Genomic DNA, 17,729 nt, shown 5'->3' on the forward strand with positions numbered 1-17,729 from the left:
AGCAAGCCCCCATTCACACAGGTGTCGGACCCCTTTTCCGGAGGTACCCCGTTTCCCACGGTCACACGTTTGGTCACCCCAGCCAAATCCCCGAGTTGGTCAGACCCACACTTTCTCTCGGTCACCCGGAGCTCTGAACTATCGACCTTAGGTGGTGCTACCTCCTCTTTTGAGCCACCCCACCCTTCATCAACTTTCTCTGCATCTTCAAACAAGACAAAGTCCCGGCCCCTCTCGAAGGGATACACTAAGTTTGGTGGAATACTGCCACCTTGGCACTCAACCCTTTTGGACCCCTCAATCATTACTCTGTCCACAGTATAGTCCACAGTGACCCCATGGTGGCAGCAAACCTTGACCTTTTTCTCGGTCAGATAGAAAACGAGAGGAGTACCTGTCAGAGTCACCTGACTCTTTGAGTCCAGCCGTCCACAGACTCCTTCACGGTGTAGCATCAGTAGCATCATGATACACACCTGCGGACCGTCGTCATCCGGAAAGAATGTGCCGCACTCAGAAAAAGTCAGACACAAACACCCCTGTTCCCCAGACATGTCCACTGAGGTAACCAGAGCTGCCCTTTTTGGACCACTATCCCCTTTTTGGACCACTATCCCCTTTTTGGACTTTGCCTCCCCCTGGGACTCAACCCCATTTTGGGTTACCACCCCGATTGGGTCACCGCCTCCCTCTCGAACTCCACCCCTTTTTGGGTCACCACCCCGATTTGGGCCACCGCCCCCTTTCGGAATTTCCCCATGTCCCCTCTACAGGCCTTCTTAGGCCAGAGTTCACACGGTACCGTTTATGTCTTTTGGGCTTAAAACTGGCCCTTTAAGAAGACGAATACTCTGATGTCCTCTTACGATACCACACCAGCTCCTGCTGGCACTGCCACAGCTCCTGCTGCAGCTGCAAAGCACCGGCACCTCCGGCTGCCGCTCACAAACAGCTGCTGGCGTCACTGCAGCTCCTGCTGCGCTGTATTCGTGAACCCACCGATCCACAGCAAATTTTGCAACCCCGCCGAGTTACAGCAAGCCGCTTGTCACCTTCATGACCCCACTGAGCCACCGCAAGCTAACTTGAGAGGGAGAGAGAAAAAAAAAAACAACACAAAAACACACGTGGCCTGTCTGTGTGCTATTCAGGACGTCCGTCTCCTCCTGAGACCGTCCAACACACAGGCCTCACCGAGTGCTATTCAGGGATCCGACCCTCCTCCCAGGGTTTCCCAACACACCAGCCTCACCAGGTCCACAGCCTCAGCGGGTGCTATTCAGGACGTCCGTCTACACCTGAGACCATCCAACACTCACGCCTCACCGGGTGCTATTCAGAGATCCGTCCCTACTCCCAGGGACTCCCATCACATCTACCTCACCAGGTCCAAGGTCGCAGCACGTGCCCCAGGGATCCGATTCTTCTCCCAGAATTTCCCAACACTGACCCTCCAGGACCTGGCACCCTGAACCATTCAGGTACACAGTCTTTCTCACTGACCCCGGTCAGTATAACACAGACATCTGTCTGTTACGTGCTGGTGTCGGCCACACAGGTTTCCGGACGCCTTTTCTCCTCAGAGGTATCCCATAAATTATCAACAGTCTCTTTTTCTGACCTCGGTCAGCATAACTCACGGTTTTCATGACCGTTTGCTCCCCTGAGTTGCCAGCACTGCAACATGTGTTCTTGGAATCATTGCGCTTAGCAACCGAGATTTGCAGACCTCGTCCGTTTCCCCTAGCAACAAGGCTACAACAATGCCCTTAGCATTCTCCACCAATTGTAAGGTAGCGCTCACTGAGGGTATTGGGGAACACTCACTTGGCAGCCAATTAAACCAGGTCCGGCACAGGCATTTTCATATAACATAGCCCATACGGTTTATTGTGCTGCATAAACCATAGCAGCATGAGGAAAATGATAACAGTCTTACAGCAGACAAAAACGAATGTTCATAGTGGAGCTGCGCTCCCTTAGCCCTGTGGTCACACAGGCTGTGCTTTGTCCAGCAAACAGTCTCTCAGTTAATTCCCCCTGTCCGAGTTACCTCTTAGCTGCTTCTCAGTCCTGACGTCCCTTCCCTCCTGGGAACTGTCCAGTACTCACAGGCTATTACACACAGGCCACACACGGTCAGCGGCGTCCACTTGTGTGCTTCAGGAAGGCAGCCCACCTTCCAACACGACAGGCTTCCGGGACCTTTCCACACGGACCAATCAGTTACAGGCACTCACCCATGTGACCTAGCCTGGTCACTTTATATGGTCCGGAGCCACGCCCACCGGATCACCTGACTATGACCTCATTGCAGGTCCTACATCAGACACCAATGCATACTGTTGTGAATTCGCTTTCTGGTCTACCTCTGGTTACTAGTGAAGTTACTGGAGCTGGTTATATTGACAGAGGGGTCGCGAGTTCTCTTTCCGGGCTCCCTCTGGTGGTTAGAGGAGGTAATGGAGCTGATCTAATTAACAGAGGTCTGCCACCTGATAATGAGGAGGATGATTGGACATCTGGAGTTTCTGATTGGATTTAAGACAGCCGACTCCCTCTATCCCTGCTGGTGATTTTTTCCTTCCTCCTGAGGTCTTAGTTTCCAGCTCAGACCCTGCATGCTCAAGCTAAGTGTTCTTTTGCTATTGTTCACATTTGATTTGGTTTTGTCTATTTCTGTTTTGTGTGGTCAGCCAGCCCCGGCTGGGGCTGTGCTGAATTTCCATCCTTATGTTAATGTTTGTGCCAGTTTGTTTTTGTCCCTTATTAGATTGGCCTCTCTTTGCTCTGCTTTCAGAATATACCAAAGTGCTGATATAGTGGGCGAAGTCTAGCGACTTCAGTGTTTTTTCTATCAGACGTGTTTGACATTTTTTGCAGGGTTTTTTGCGTGATTGCAGACAGTGTCTTTCCTTTCCTGTCCTGTCTAGTTAGTGTGGGCCCCATCATTTGCTCAGTCTATTTTCCTACCTGCGTTTGTGTTTTCATCTTGTCTCACCGACAATATATATATGGGGGCTATCTATTCCTTTGGGGTCTGCTCTGGGGCAGTTTAGTTTTCCCCTTTCTTGTTTTAGGCTTATTTAGCTCTCTGGCTGTGTCGAGGCATCTAAGATCATTGTAGGTACGCTCCACAGCTACTGCTAGTTGTGTGGATAGGATCAGGGGTCTGCAATCCGCTTAGTTATCAACCTCTCTGGTTTTTTGTGGCTTAGCTTGGGCTTGCTCTCCTCCTCGGTGACCCAATCATAACAGCGTACACACATATACAGGCTTTCTATGGGCGCTTTTAGACACACGCTCCGGGGTGGGTTTGTAGGTGACTGGACCACCCGTCTCACCAGCCACCTGAAAGCTCTCCCTGATACATTGTAACAAAAAACCTCAGCAGTACCTCTGCTGATTAACACACATGTTCAAGCTTCCATCCCAGGGCCACCCACCCTGGGATACATAACGGTCACTGTTCATCCTATTTCCATTGGACATGCCTGTATGCCTGTCCTGGGACACCCACACAGCACCCCCTAGCGGACACAGTGGTCACTGCACCACACCATATTCCGTTTACCCTCAATGAGCTCAAATAACCATACACTGGAGGAGAGGTTATATGAATGCAGTGCCCAGTGACAATAACGGTATAAAAAAGTCCTAGAGAGCAAATACCTGAATGATAAAAATGAGAGTGTCCTCAGCTACTAATAGAGGTATATGTTGTAATAAACACAAGCTACAATCCTAGGCATCCCCAAGGAGGAGCAAAAGAAAAAAAACCACACAAACTATTTCAAAGAATAATCTCCATAAGACATGTAACTGCTCAGGTCACAGGCAGAAGCACAGGTGTGGGCAAAGATAACACAAGTAAACACAAAATGCTATTTTTAAATGAAGGTCTTTATTATTTAAGGGAAAAAGAAATCCAAACCTACAGGGCCCTGTGTGAAAAAGTTATTGCCCCTCCCCTTCTTAAAACTGTGGATTATCACATCTTTGGGAAACTAAGTTCAAATTCCCTAGCTACACTAAGGTCTGATTACTGCCATACTTGTTCTCAATCTATAAATCACTTAATTAGGACCTGCCTGACAAAGTGACGTAGACCAAAAGATCCTCAAAAGCTAGACATCATGCTGCGATCCATAGAAATTCTGGAACAAATGAGAATCAAAATAATTGAAATCTATCAGCCTGGAAAAGGTTATAAAGTCATTTATACAGCTTTGGGAGTCCAGCGAACCACAGGGAGAGACATTATCCACAAATGGCGAAAACATGAAATAGTGGTGAATCTTCCAAGCAGTGGCCGGCCGACCAAAATGACCGCAAGAGCGCAGTGATGACTCATCCAAGACATCACAAAAGACCCCATAATATCATCCAAAGAAGTGCAGGCCTCACTTGCCTCAGTTAAGGTCAGTGTTCATGACTCCACCATAAGAAAGAGACAGGGCAAAAATGGCCTACATGGTAGAGTTCCAAGACGAAATCTGCTGCTGAGGAATAAGAACATAAAGGCTCATCTCAGTTTTGCTAAAAAACATCTTGATGATCCCCAAGACTTTTGGGTGAATACTCTGTGGACTGACAAGACAAAAATTGAACTTTTTGGAAGGTGTATGTCCCGTTACATCTGGCGTAGAAGTAACAGAATTTCAGAAAAGGAACATTATACCAACAGTTTAATATGATGGTGGTAATGTGATGGTCTGGGGTTGTTTTGCTGCTTCAGGACGTGGAAGACTTGCTGTGGTAAATGGAACCATGAATTCTGCTGTCTACTAAAAAATCCTGAAGGAGAATGTCCGGTCATCTGTTCGTGACCACAAGCTGAAGCGCACTTGGTTTATGCAGCAGGACAATGATCCAAAACATACCAGCAAGTGCACCTCTGAATGGCTTAAGAAAAACAAAATTAAGACTTTGGAGTGGCCTAGTCAAAGTCCTGATCTTATTCCAATTGAGATGCTTTGTCATGACCTTAAAAGGGAGGTTCATGCTCAGAAATCCTCCAATGTGGCTGAATTACAACAATTCTGCAAAGATGAGTGGGTCGAAATTCCTCCAGAGCATTATAAAAGACTCGTCAGTAGAGATGAGCGACTTTGCCTTTTTTAGGGTCGAGTCGGGTTTCATGAAACCCGACTTTCTCAAAAGTCGAGTCGATCGAATCGTCTGACTATCGGGAAAAGTCGAATGTCCAACTGAAACACAAAACCCAATGCAAGTCAATGTGGAAGCAAAGTCGGCAGGGAGTGGAGGACACCCACATGCTGGACCGCTTTTTTAAAGTGCGTGAAATCTCTCTCTCTCGTCATCTCGTTGCCCATAGTGTACGTCCTTGCTCATTGGCTGAAAAAAAGTCACGTGCAAGCATTCTGTGAAATCCGACTTTGGCGCTCAGGTCGACGACCGCATGGCCAACCTCACGCTATGGTCGGGTTTCGCTCGGCGAAACTCGACTTTGGCGAAAGTCGGCGACTTTTGAATCTGACCGACCTGTTTCGCTCAACTCTACTCGTCAGTTATCGCAAACGCTTGATTGCAGTTGTTGCTGGTAAGGGTGGCCCAACCAGTTGTTAAGTTTATAGGGCGCAATCCTCAGGGCCCTGTAGGTTTGGATTTTTTTCCCTTAAATAATATTTATTTATTTAACTCACTTACATAGCACCATTAATTCCACAGTGCTTTACAAACATTATTGGCACTGTCCCCATTGGGGTTCACAATCTAGATTCTCAATCAGTATGTCTTTGGAATGTGGGAGGAAACCGGAGAACCCGGTGGAAACCCACGGAAACATGGGGAGAACATACAAACTGCTTGCAGATGTTGTACTTGGTGGGATTTGAACCCAGGACTCCAGTGCTGCAAGGATATAGACCTTCATTTAAAAACTGCATTTTGTGATTACTTGTGTTAACTTTGTCTAATAATTTACATTTGTTTGGTGATCTGAAATTTTTAAGTGTGACAAACATGCAAAAAAATAGGAAATCAGGAAGGGGCAAACACTTTTTCACACAACTGTATAGTTTGCTTGTACATGCAGGAGCAGTAACTTTATGCCCAGCCACCCTGCATACTCTTGCCTAAAAAGTAAGCTTCCGGTGGTTGTCCAGTACTAGACAACCCCTGCTTAAGTGCCTGTGAGGCAGTGACCACTGTTATATGCGAGGGCCGCTATGTGTCCCCCAGGATGCGCACAGAAGCGTATTGAGGCCACGGGAGTGCATTGCAGACACAAGCATAGCTGTGATTGCAATGCAAAATATAGTATTGTATTTACATATAGCTTCATGGCGTTTAGTAGATATTGTGCTAAATAGGTAATAGGTATATAACTTTATTTAAAAAATATGCCACTTCAAAGTGCCTGTTGCTACATGTCTTCCTTCTGTCTAACTGTGACATTTGTAATCTGCAGCAGAACCGTTTTATTTATTTTACCCACTTATATAGTGCCATTAATTTTCAGCGCTTTACAGACATCATCACTGTCCCCATTGGGGCTCACAATCTAAATTCCCTATCAGTATGTGGACTGTGGGGGGAAAACGGAGGAAACACACACAAACACGAGAACATACAAGCCCCTTGCAGATGTTGTCCTTGGTGGGAGTATGCTCGTTACTCGAGATTTCCGAGCATGCTCGGGTATTCTCCGAGTATTTTGGGCGTTCTCGGAGATTTAGTTCGTGTCGCCGCAGATGCATGATTTGCGGCTACATGATCACCTGAATACATGTGAGGAAATCCTGTTTGTTAGGAAATCCCACCATGTATTCAGGCTGTCTAGCAGCCGCAAATCATGCAGCTGCAGCGACACAAACTAAATCTCCAAGCACGCCCAAAATACTCGGAGAACATCCGAGCATGCTCGGAAATCTCGAGTAACGAGCATACGCGCTCATCACTAATAGCCTGGACTATAATAAACAAGTAAGGCGGAAATTTGGACATTGTATAAAATAAGAAAGGGATCCGTTACCTGAATCTGTTCTTCTTCCCAATGGGCCATAGTCAAAGATTTCACCTTACTGATTTCTGAGAGGTTTCGGTGAATTCCACAACAGGTGACACACACAAAGACGCCCAGGGTATAGGAGGCCCACTGAGGGTCTTAGATAAAAAAAAAAAAGCACAATAGTTAGTAAAACTTCACTCAAAAGTGGCCATATTGGGACAGGTCACAATTAGAAATAATAATAACTATAGAAGCAGATGCAAGTTTAGGTAATATCTGCATTTACAAAGTCGGGCTGTTGATCCTCCAAACTTCAAAGGGAAAGCGTTTTATAAAGCGTCTTTATAAAGCATGCATATGGCATATTTTAAAACATACAGAATTAAAGGGGTTGTCCTGTATGAAACTAAAACTACAAGTATGCAGTCACTCTGACTGCAGACTTGTGAATCCTCATGTCACGTGCATTGGGCACTGTGAGGATTCTCCGGCAGCGAGCAGTCAGCTGACCGCAAGTATGCGATTTCTATACTTCCGGCCACATTTTGACTAGACTATAACTGACCTCGCTCAATAAACTCATATTCTGTGAGGTCGGATATAGTACAGTCAGCATGTAACCACATGTATGCAAATCGCATGCTTGCAGTCACACACCTTCCTCTCCCGGCGCAGGAAAATCCGCACAGCTAGTGGTGCGCGCAATATGAGGGTTCACAAGTCCGCAGTTACGTACAGGGACTGCAAACTTGTAGACTGGACAACCCCTTTAACATAAGAATAGTCTCAGTGGCGTAATAGTCTCATGTGCCGCGGTGCAAAATTTGGACGTGGGCCTCCATCTCTATGTTGGTCAGATGTAAGGGCTTCTGTAGAGTTCTAAATCCTATAATGACATGTGCAATGGTGTTCCCATCTTAGTAGATAAGTGGAGATATGGATCTTTGCTGTGCTGCCGAAGACACCAATGGATTCCTCTGTGTGCGTGATGAAAGTATCCAGGAGTCAAAAATACTGAATTGCGGTGTTTAATGTTCAGTGCATTTTGAATGTGGTTTTTCCTGATGAAGAAGTCTGTTCACTTTGAAACAAATTGACCATTTCAAACAGCATTTTAATATTTTTGCCTCCTGAATACTTTCATCACACACACAGAGGAATCCATCTGTGTCTCCGGCAGAGCATCAGAGCTCCATATCTCCACTTGTCTACTTATAGAACTTCTCTCCATGGATCTGCAGCAGCCATTCATATCTGAGCTTGTACAGTGTTGTGGAAACACAACCCCACCCGGTGAGCAAATCCCTGCTCTCCCATTTTTGATCTGACATCTAATGAGACCCTATACTGCGCTATTGTTTTCCAGTGTTTTCCCTTCCTGTAATAATATCACCCATTCTGACCCCTTTCTGTAATAATGTCCCCTCCTGTCCCTTCCAGTAATAATGTCCCAATCCTGGGCCACTTTTTATAAAAATGTGCCCCCTGTCCTAGCCTCTCTCTGTAATAATTTCACCCATCCTGGCCCCCATCCTAGACCCCCCCTTCATGTTATAATAAACCCTGACCTATGCCTCTCCTTGTTATAATAACCCCCATCCTGAACCACTTCTTGGTGTAATGTCCTCCTTCCTGGTATAATGTACCCCCTCATGGGCCCGTACCTATTATGTCCCCCATCCTGGCCCCTCCCTGTAATAATGCCTCCATCCTGTTATAATGTCCCCAATCATGGGCCCCATCCTTTTGTAATGTACCCCATCCTATAATAATGTCTACCATCCTTGGACCCTTCCTTGTATAATGAACTTCATCCTGGGTCCCATCCTTGTATAATAACCCCCATCCTGGGCCCCTTCCTGGTATGGCTCCATCCTGTGCCCCTTTCTGGTATAATGACCCCCATCCTGGGCCCCTTCCTTGTATAATGTCAGTTTTGTTTTCCAAAACATAAAAAAAAATATTCTACTTACCTTCCTCTATTCCCACGAGGAGCAGCACCCTCCTCTCCTGTTGCCGGCAGCTTTTGTTCAGCGTACCGACACGGGCTGCACATAAGGTCATTGCCATACGCCACTTGTGACTGCACGCCGACGTCAGTTGCCACCATCTAATTGGCGTGTATTGCAGTAAGCTACAATACATTTTAACTAAATTTGCGTCCAGTGACGCATATCCATCTGAAGTAGGAGCTGGCAGGCCCCTTTCCCGCACAGGCGCGGTCGCAACCTCTGCTACCGCGATCGTTATGGCCCTGGATAGGCCATAGGCATGTGGAATTGCGAATTGTTGACTTAATGATTCATAAGAAAGGAAACAGATACTGAAAACACAAGTGTTAATGAGGCCATCACGTAATCAGATATTTTTCAGCCTTGGTTCAATGGCTTGTTCACATCTATGTAAAATTTCTTCACGTTGTATATGTAGGGGCAGATTTATCAAAATTGTTTAACCAATCACAGAGCAACTTTCATTTTGTCAAAGCTGTTTTGAAAATGAAAGCTGCTCTCTGATTGGTTGCTATAGGCAACAAGGGCAATCTTTCTTTTACACAAGTTTTGGTGGTATCTGAATAACTTAGCTAGATACAGTCCTGCTCCTTGGCACCAGCTGTATCGGCACTCTCAGACAAGTCGGTGTTACGGAAAAGTGAGTATTTACTGTACCGGGGTGATCTAGCCGGAAGTTGAGCAATATTCCAGCAGCTTACTATTAAGTCTAATCAGGTATAATGGGAAAAAGACTTGGAACATTGCAAAGAGTTTGGCAGATTAGTAAAAGTTTACCCTTCGTACCTCTTTAATTGGATCTAGGCACCAACTTGGCATTATTGTTAGATTATTTCATAATTATTCAAAAAATTACAATAGGTCATAAAGAAAAAATAACATTAGTAAGAGTCTTCATAGTCTACAGTCCCTAACACACAGATATTTTTCTCCAGCTGTTCTCAGCATTGTGCTACAACTAGTATTAACTTTACTAAGCCGCAGGACAAGGTTCATGGTGAGAACAAAGTAAAAAAGCCTCCTGAGAACTACCTGGAATCTTTTGTTCCCCTCATATTATTTCGCCACTTATTACCGCATCCAGACCACCTTTTCTTTCATTTGCTCTCACCTGGTTCTCCACAGTCGGCGCATTTCGTATTTCCATCCTTCCTTGACAAAATCTTGACTGATTTCTTGTTCCAGTCCTGTTCTCCCGACATTACAATGTACGGAATAAGCTAAAGAAGTTCAGACTAAAGTGACAATCTGTGACATGGAGACTTTTCCGGGGCTAGACGTGAAAGCCATGCACCATGTAGATGCCCAAGTATAGGCTTGTAACCAAACTTTATCTATGTCCGGGTGCCAACAAGCCAATCTGTGTCCTCACAGGGCGAGGTGACTAGTAATGTCTGCAAGATCCAACCTCTTCTGGGACTGCTGGAAAGGGGAGGGAGTTTTTAATTAGTAAACCAGTTTTTCAACATTTCAGTCTTACAAGACACTTGAAGGAGGCCATACAGTATCCGCCAGGACTTGTACACACACACACAGCTCGCACACCTACAAAGTGATACATTAATGTAATTATGTGTTCATTTATTATTACTGATAACCATTATGTGAACACACGCCTATAATACACAAGACTTGTATATTGCACAGTAGCTCAGATCAACCAGAGCACAATCTGCTGGGGTTTACTCCCAAAATGGAGAGAAAAAAACAAAGCACAGATAGTCTTTTTATGACACTAGTAATGATGAGCAAGTGTGCTCGGATAAGGTGTTATCTGTGCATGCTCGGGTGCGAATAAGAGTATCTTCGGCATGCTCGAAAAATATGTTCGAGTCCCTGCGACTGTATGTCTCACGGCTGTTAGACAGCAGCAACACATTCAGGGATTTCCAAGCAAACAGGCAATCCTGTATTCCAGTATCTAGCTAACAATTTTGAATGAGGGAGGGACCTCCCAAATGTAGGAGTGAGAACCCTCCCAAATGTATAATACAGGGCCACCCAAGGGCCCTTCCCAAACTCAGGATTCATGGCACCTGCTGGCCCTCTGAAAATGTGAAGCAAATGCCACATAATGACATGGCGGTGGACATAGTGATGATGGCGGGCGAAGCCCAAAATTCAAATGGGCATGTTTTTACTGGCATTGTAAAGGGATGGGGACAGGGTCGGACTGGCCCACCGGAGAATCGAAGGATTTTCCGATGGGCCAAGCCACTGACACCTGCTGGCATACAGTGCTGGCAGTTGCCTAGGACACCCATTGTTCCAGGGGCCTCCAGACAGTGGCGTGTCGCTAATAGCGGGCACACTATGCAGCTGCTATGGGGCCTGTGAATCAGGGTAGCCCGCCCAGTGCCAGCAGAGCAGCAGCGGGTGACAGGAGGCAGAAGCTGACTGCTGCAGCTAAAGTCTGTCCCCACTGCGAAAGAGAAATGAATATTCACTCTTCCCCATGCCCCAAAAGATACCGATACAGTTGAAAGCAATAATGGAGGAGAGAGCGTCAGATGACACTCCCTCTCCCATCATGCCCCTCTGCCTTTGACAAAGCCGGTGGTGATGATGTCACTTCATCGCGTACCCGCTGTTTGCCGGGAAGACGGCAGTGCAGTTGCTGATACCGGAGCAGATCCAGAATCAGAGAGGGAACGAGGAGGAGAGGTATTGTTTTTAGTTTTTATATTATATATGTATATATAATCAGTGAGTGGTGGCCATAAGACTGTAGGACTGTGGGGCTGGATTATATTCTATGGGGAGCTACTTTATACTCTATGAGGGTCTATATTATATTCTGTGGGCAAGACAACAAAAAAGAAAAATCGACCATAATGTCCACTCAAATAATTTTTATCATTCCTCAGGTTAAAAACATAATAAGAGCATATAAATCTAATTTAGTCAATATACAGCAGAATAGGACGTAACAACCAGGAAGGATATATACAAAATATTCTATAATGTCATTATAACAAATGCTGCAATGTAAAATTACCATACATACATCCAAATTTAAAGTGACAAGTGCAAGTGCTATGCTGAAAAATATACTGCTCAAAGAAATAAAGGGAACTCAAACAGCTTGTTGCAAATGGAATAATGTTGCCTTTATTTTTTTGAGCAGTATATATTGCCAAAATTCCCTGAATATAGTAGGTAAGTAATACCAAACAAAGTGACCTGTGCAAGTGCTTATTCAAAAAAAAACACACATAAACCTAGTACTATTACAACAAAGTGACATTTGCACTATTTTTCAAAAAAATCTTAAGCAACTTATTGCTATCACAGCATAAACAAAATAAAAAATAATAAAATCCAAAAGTGATAGTAATACAAGCAACATTTATTAGATAATGTGCCAGAAGGTGCATGTATATACGTGTACTAGTGGTATAATCAAGTAAAAACAGAGTATAAAAAATATATTTATCAAGGGATTCACTAGATAGTACAGCACGTCTACTCCTGGATGGAGTCCTCCCCAACACGTGTTTTGGCGTGACGTCATCCATGAGTAGACGTGCCGCACTATCTAGTGAGTTCCTTCACAAATATATTTTTTATACTCTGTTTTTACTTGATTATACACTTTCGTATTATTTTTCTTTTTATGTAGTTTATGCTGGGATAGCAATAAGTTGCTTGAGATTTTTTTGAAAAAGAGTGCACAGGTCACTTTGTTTGGCATTACTTACCTACTATATTCAGGGAATTTTGGCAATATATTTTTCAGCATAGCACTTGCACTTGTCACTTTAAATTTGGATGTATGTATGGTAATTTTACATTGCAGCATTTGTTATAGCGACATTACAGAATACTTTGTATACAGTATATCCTTCCTGGTTGTTGCTTCCTATTCTGCTGTGTATTGACTTTATATGCTCTATTATGTTTTTAACCTGAGGTATAATAAAAATTATTTGAGTGAAAATTATGGTCAATTGTTCTTTTTTGTTGTCTTGTTGGTAGCTGTCTCGACTGTCCACATAGTAATATTATAGTCCTACGCGGTGTGGTGAAGGCTTTTTGATATTAACGTACCGTATATAATATTAGCACTTTGCATAGACTGTTTACACCCCAACCTGAAAGCTTTTCGTTTGCTCTCTATTTCTAATTATATTCTGTGGGTGGACTGCATTATAATCTGTGGGGGGTAAATCTGCATTATACCCTATGAGGGGGTGGGCTGCATTACACCTTATGAGGTGGCTGCATTATACCCTTTGAGGGGACTACATTATACTCTATGAGGGGGGATGCATTATACCCTATGAGCAGGGCTGCATTTAATTCTGTGGAGGGTGGCTCCATTATATTATGTGGGGGGCTGCATTTTACCCTATGAGGGGGGCTGCATTATACCCTATGAGGGGGCTGTATTATACTATATGAGGGGGGTTGCATTATACCCTATGAGGGGGATACATTATATTCTATGAGGCGGGCAGCATTATATTCTGTGGGGACTGCATTATACCCTATGATGTGGGCTGCATTTTAACCTATGAATGGGGGCTGCATTATACCCTATGAGTGGGCTGCATTATATCCTATGAGGGGGCTGCATTATATCCTGTGGGGTGGCTGCATTATACCCTATGAGTGGGCTGCAGGCTCGGACTGGCCCACCGAGGTACCGCTGGATCCCTCGGTGGGCCCCGCCCCCGAATGTCACTGTCACTCACTGGTCGCTCGTACCCAGGGGTGGGATTCAGCGGGTTCTCCCCGGTTCGGTGGAACCGGTTGTTAAAAAAGCAGCTGGTTCCCCGAACCGGGGAGATTCACAGCCGCGATCCGGTACTTTGATGTTGCTGCAGTGCAGCCGGCAAGGAGCAGAGGAGGACTCTTGCTCTGCTTCCTAGTCCCGGCCGCCGCGCTGGATACCGCGCATTGATACGTCGGGTCATTCTCTGCTCTGTCTCTGACTACTGGACAGAGCACAGCACACCCCGGAGGCCCCCGCCCCGCGCACTGATTCCTGCGCGCAGTGCGGCATTGGCGGGTAACTGGAGCTCGCTGAAGGAGTCACCGCCACTGCCCAGACTTGTCAAGTCAATGTGAGCTGAGCCCAGGCAGCGTGACGGACCGGTGATTTGCGCACACCCGGAGGCCGGAGGAGGAGGACGGGCGGTGCGGGGCCTGGCCATCCAGGAGGCCTCAACCGCGGCCGCGTGATTACAGTGACAGTCTTCTTCTTCTTCAGAGTCAGACGCGTCGCAGCCTGTCGCCTGTGTATCTGGTACACAGGCCAACGCCGGGTCAGTGAGTTACTGTCTGTATGTGCTGCGTATTGGGGACCTGTGCAGTGCTGCCTATTGGGGACCTGTGCTGCCTACTAGGGACCTGTGCCTGCCTATTGGGGACCTGTGCTGCCTATTAGGGACCTGTGCTGCCTACTAGGGACCTGTGCTGCCTATTGGGGACCTGTGCTGCCTACTTGGGACCTGTGCTGCCTACTAGGGACCTGTGCTGCCTATTGGGGACCTGTGCTACCTATTGGGGACCTGTGCTGCCTTTTGGGGACCTGTGCTGCCTATTGGGGAGTTGTGCTGCCTATTGGGAACCTGTGCTGCCTATAGGGACCAATGCTGCCTATTGGGGACCTGTGCTGCCTATTGGGGACGTGTGCTACCTATTGGGGACCTGTGCTGCCTATTGGGGACCTGTGCTACCTATTGGGGACCTGTGCTGCCTTTTGGGGACCTGTGCTGCCTATTGGGGAGTTGTGCTGCCTATTGGGAACCTGTGCTGCCTATAGGGACTAATGCTGCCTATTGGGGACCTGTGCTGCCTATTGGGGACATGTGCTACCTATTGGGGACCTGTGCTGCCTACTGGGGACCTTTGCTCCCTATTTGGGACCAATGCTGCCTATTGGGGACCAATGCTGCCTATTGGGGACCTGTGCTGCCTATTGGGGATCTGTGCTGCCTATTGGGGACGTGTGCTACCTATTGGGGACCTATGCTGCCTTTTGGGGACCTGTGCTGCCTATTGGGGAGTTGTGCTGCCTATTGGGAACCTGTGCTGCCTATAGGGACCAATGCTGCCTATTGGGGACCTGTGCTGCCTATTGGGGACGTGTGCTACCTATTGGGGACCTGTGCTGCCTTTTGGGGACCTGTGCTGCCTTTTGGTGAGTTGTGCTGCCTATTGGGAACCTGTGCTGCCTATAGGGACCAATGCTGCCTATTGGGGACCTGTGCTGCCTATTGGGGCAGCTAATCGCACAGGTACCGGGAGGCTTTCGCCGCTAAGACCGGCAGGCAGCAACGCTGCCTGGTTGGTCCGGGCGAATTTTAGCCCCCCCTGCAGATACGAACGCTTCGATTGGCTGGGCTGTGTAGCATCTACCCTGGAACTCTTGTTGGGACAAAGTGATCACTATACCCCCTACGTCAATCCTTGGGGGTGTAGATTCCAAAATGGGGTCACTTTTTAACTTCAAAGTAACACAGGTCAGATTTGCAAAAAATGGCCTGGGCATTAAGGTGAAAACAGGCCTGCAGCCCTAAAGGATTAAATGAATCGTAGTGCGGAAAGATCTGCAGTATATGAACAACGGTGCAGCTTTTAGTAGAATTAGGATGCTGAAATGATGCCGATTTGGCGTGGGAATGAGATATACGGCAAAAGAACCCATGGTGTAATTCCGCGGTCTCAAAGCCTAAATGTTGAGTTGTACATTACTGTAGGTGGGCCCCTAAAATTAATTCCCTTGGTGGGCCCTAGACACCCCAGTCCGACCCTGGTGGGCTGCATTATACTATTTGAGGGGGGCTGCATTATACAGTGCTGTGCAAATTAATTGGGACAAAGCATTTTTTTAAGTAAAATCGTAAGTTGGTTACCAGTCACTGATTCAAACCAGTTTTAACTGCTTTGAACAGGCACTCACACCTGTTTGTCATCTGAGGAGGCAGTCCGTACAGTTGTCATTATATTAGTATGCCCATTAAGTGCTAGTTGGTCCCCTGAATTCACTTTACTGACGAAATGCGTCGGGCTGCACAGGGACATAATAGGGCTTCTATTTTGAGGGTCAGATGTGGGCTGCCCTTGTTAGGGTAGGAGTCATGGGGGTCAGGATATGGTAGCTTTGACAGGGCCGAATAGGGTGAATATATTTCCCTGGCTCCTTACTACGCATGACTTCTGGTGGACATCTGACGTGGACTTCTTCCATATGGATATGGTGAGACCATTCCATTTTTTTATGGATTTTTTCTATATGACGTCTTTATAAATAAGCAGGAACAAATATTTTCCTTGATAATTTGCATAGAGTAGAGGTATTGCTGAAATTGTGTAAACCTCTAACAAGGAAACGGTTCACTTGCAGTTTTTTGGTCTTGTAAGCCTTGTCTTGGACCATTGGTATTTTTGTCCAGTCCTTTCAAATTTTGGGGCTAGGAATAGTCACATGTATATACTGTGAGAATCATGTGGGAATAGTGGATGAGGGCAGGTATATCTCGCCCAGATTCCTTTCCTATGTGGCCTAGTCTGGTCAGTATCGCACCTGCTTGCTAATGAATAATGGGAGGTGGATATAAAAGGATGCAAGGTGGTTGTGTGAATGTCTCAGCCTGGGAACACAGAGAGCCTGTCTGTGTGAGAGACACACGTGAGTGGAAGCAGTGCCCACTGCAACTGTGGTTTGGCTGGACGGGAGAAGCCCGCCAGTTGGTAGTTAGGTTGTCCATTGTTTAGTTAGTGCCGGACAGGCAAGGATTTGTTTTATGTTTTATTTCCTTTTGCATTGCTTTCACCGTTAATAAACCTGACCCAGGGTCAGTTACACCCAAATCCCAGCTCTGCGCCTGAGTTTCATGCTGAATGCACGTGACCTTTGACCCCAGCAAAGGCGATCCCGGAGTGTTTTATCACATTGTGGTGGAGAACGCGGGCATCACGTTGCAAGCATGAGCATGGAGGACATGGTGAAAGCGCTGGTACAGTCCACCGCCGTCCAGCAAGAAGCTAATCGGGTGATGATGGCCCAGCTGAAGGAGTTGATGGACATGACAGCTACCGATCGTTTGCTTCTCCAGCAGGTGGCGCAGTGCCTGGCAAGCCTACAGGAGGTTAACCTGGAAGCTGAGTCGAGAGTGATTCACGTGAGTCGGTACTGGCAGAAGATGACGACCGAAGATGACGTCGAGGCATACCTGACCACGTTTGAACGGACGGCGGTGCGAGAAAAATGGCCGAAGGCACGATGGGCCGGCCCGATTGCCCCGTTTCTTTCCGGTGAGGCCCAAAAGGCGTATTATGACTTGGAACCTGAAGCTGCGCAGGACTTTGACAAATTGAAATCCGAGATCTTGGCCCGGCTGGGAGTGACGACCGCTGTCCGTGCACAGAGAGTGCATCAATGGACTTATCAGCCGGATAAACCACCGCGGTCACAGATGTTCGACCTGATCCACGTGACGAAGAAGTGGCTACAACCCGAGGTGTTGACAGCGCCAGAGATAATTCAGAGAGTCGTCATGGACAAGTACCTGAGAGCTCTACCGCCAGCCCTGAGGAAGTGGGTAAGCCATGGAAATCCTACGACTGCAGATCAACTGGTGGATCTGGTTGAACGTTACTCCGTGGCGGAAGGACTCCGAGACGACGCTACCCCACCTCGTTCTTCATCATCTCCACGTGGAACCGGTAAGACTGTTCCAGGGAGTAGGGGAGATGGAAAAATCCCTAAGACAGTGGGGGAGGAAAACGGGACT

The 17,729-nt window shown here is 46.7% G+C and overlaps 1 protein-coding gene across 2 annotated transcripts in view; it reads right to left on the minus strand.

The window, feature by feature from the left end:
• Positions 1–17,729, minus strand: part of LOC141052291 (arf-GAP with dual PH domain-containing protein 1-like) — a 75,590-nt gene that overhangs the window by 39,951 nt on the left and 17,910 nt on the right. For both annotated transcript variants that reach the window (XM_073549489.1, XM_073549490.1), the window contains 2 exons: positions 10,097–10,407; positions 6,998–7,128 (listed from right to left, as the gene is read on the minus strand). In XM_073549489.1, the coding sequence (XP_073405590.1) occupies positions 6,998–7,128; positions 10,097–10,187 (222 nt within the window). In that variant the 5' untranslated portion in view covers positions 10,188–10,407. The remainder of the gene's footprint in view (positions 1–6,997; positions 7,129–10,096; positions 10,408–17,729) is intronic.

Source organism: Dendrobates tinctorius, unplaced genomic scaffold (assembly GCF_039654945.1).
Source record: "Dendrobates tinctorius isolate UK_male_01 unplaced genomic scaffold, ASM3965494v1 ptg000159l, whole genome shotgun sequence".
Taxonomy (NCBI): Eukaryota; Metazoa; Chordata; class Amphibia; order Anura; family Dendrobatidae; genus Dendrobates; species Dendrobates tinctorius.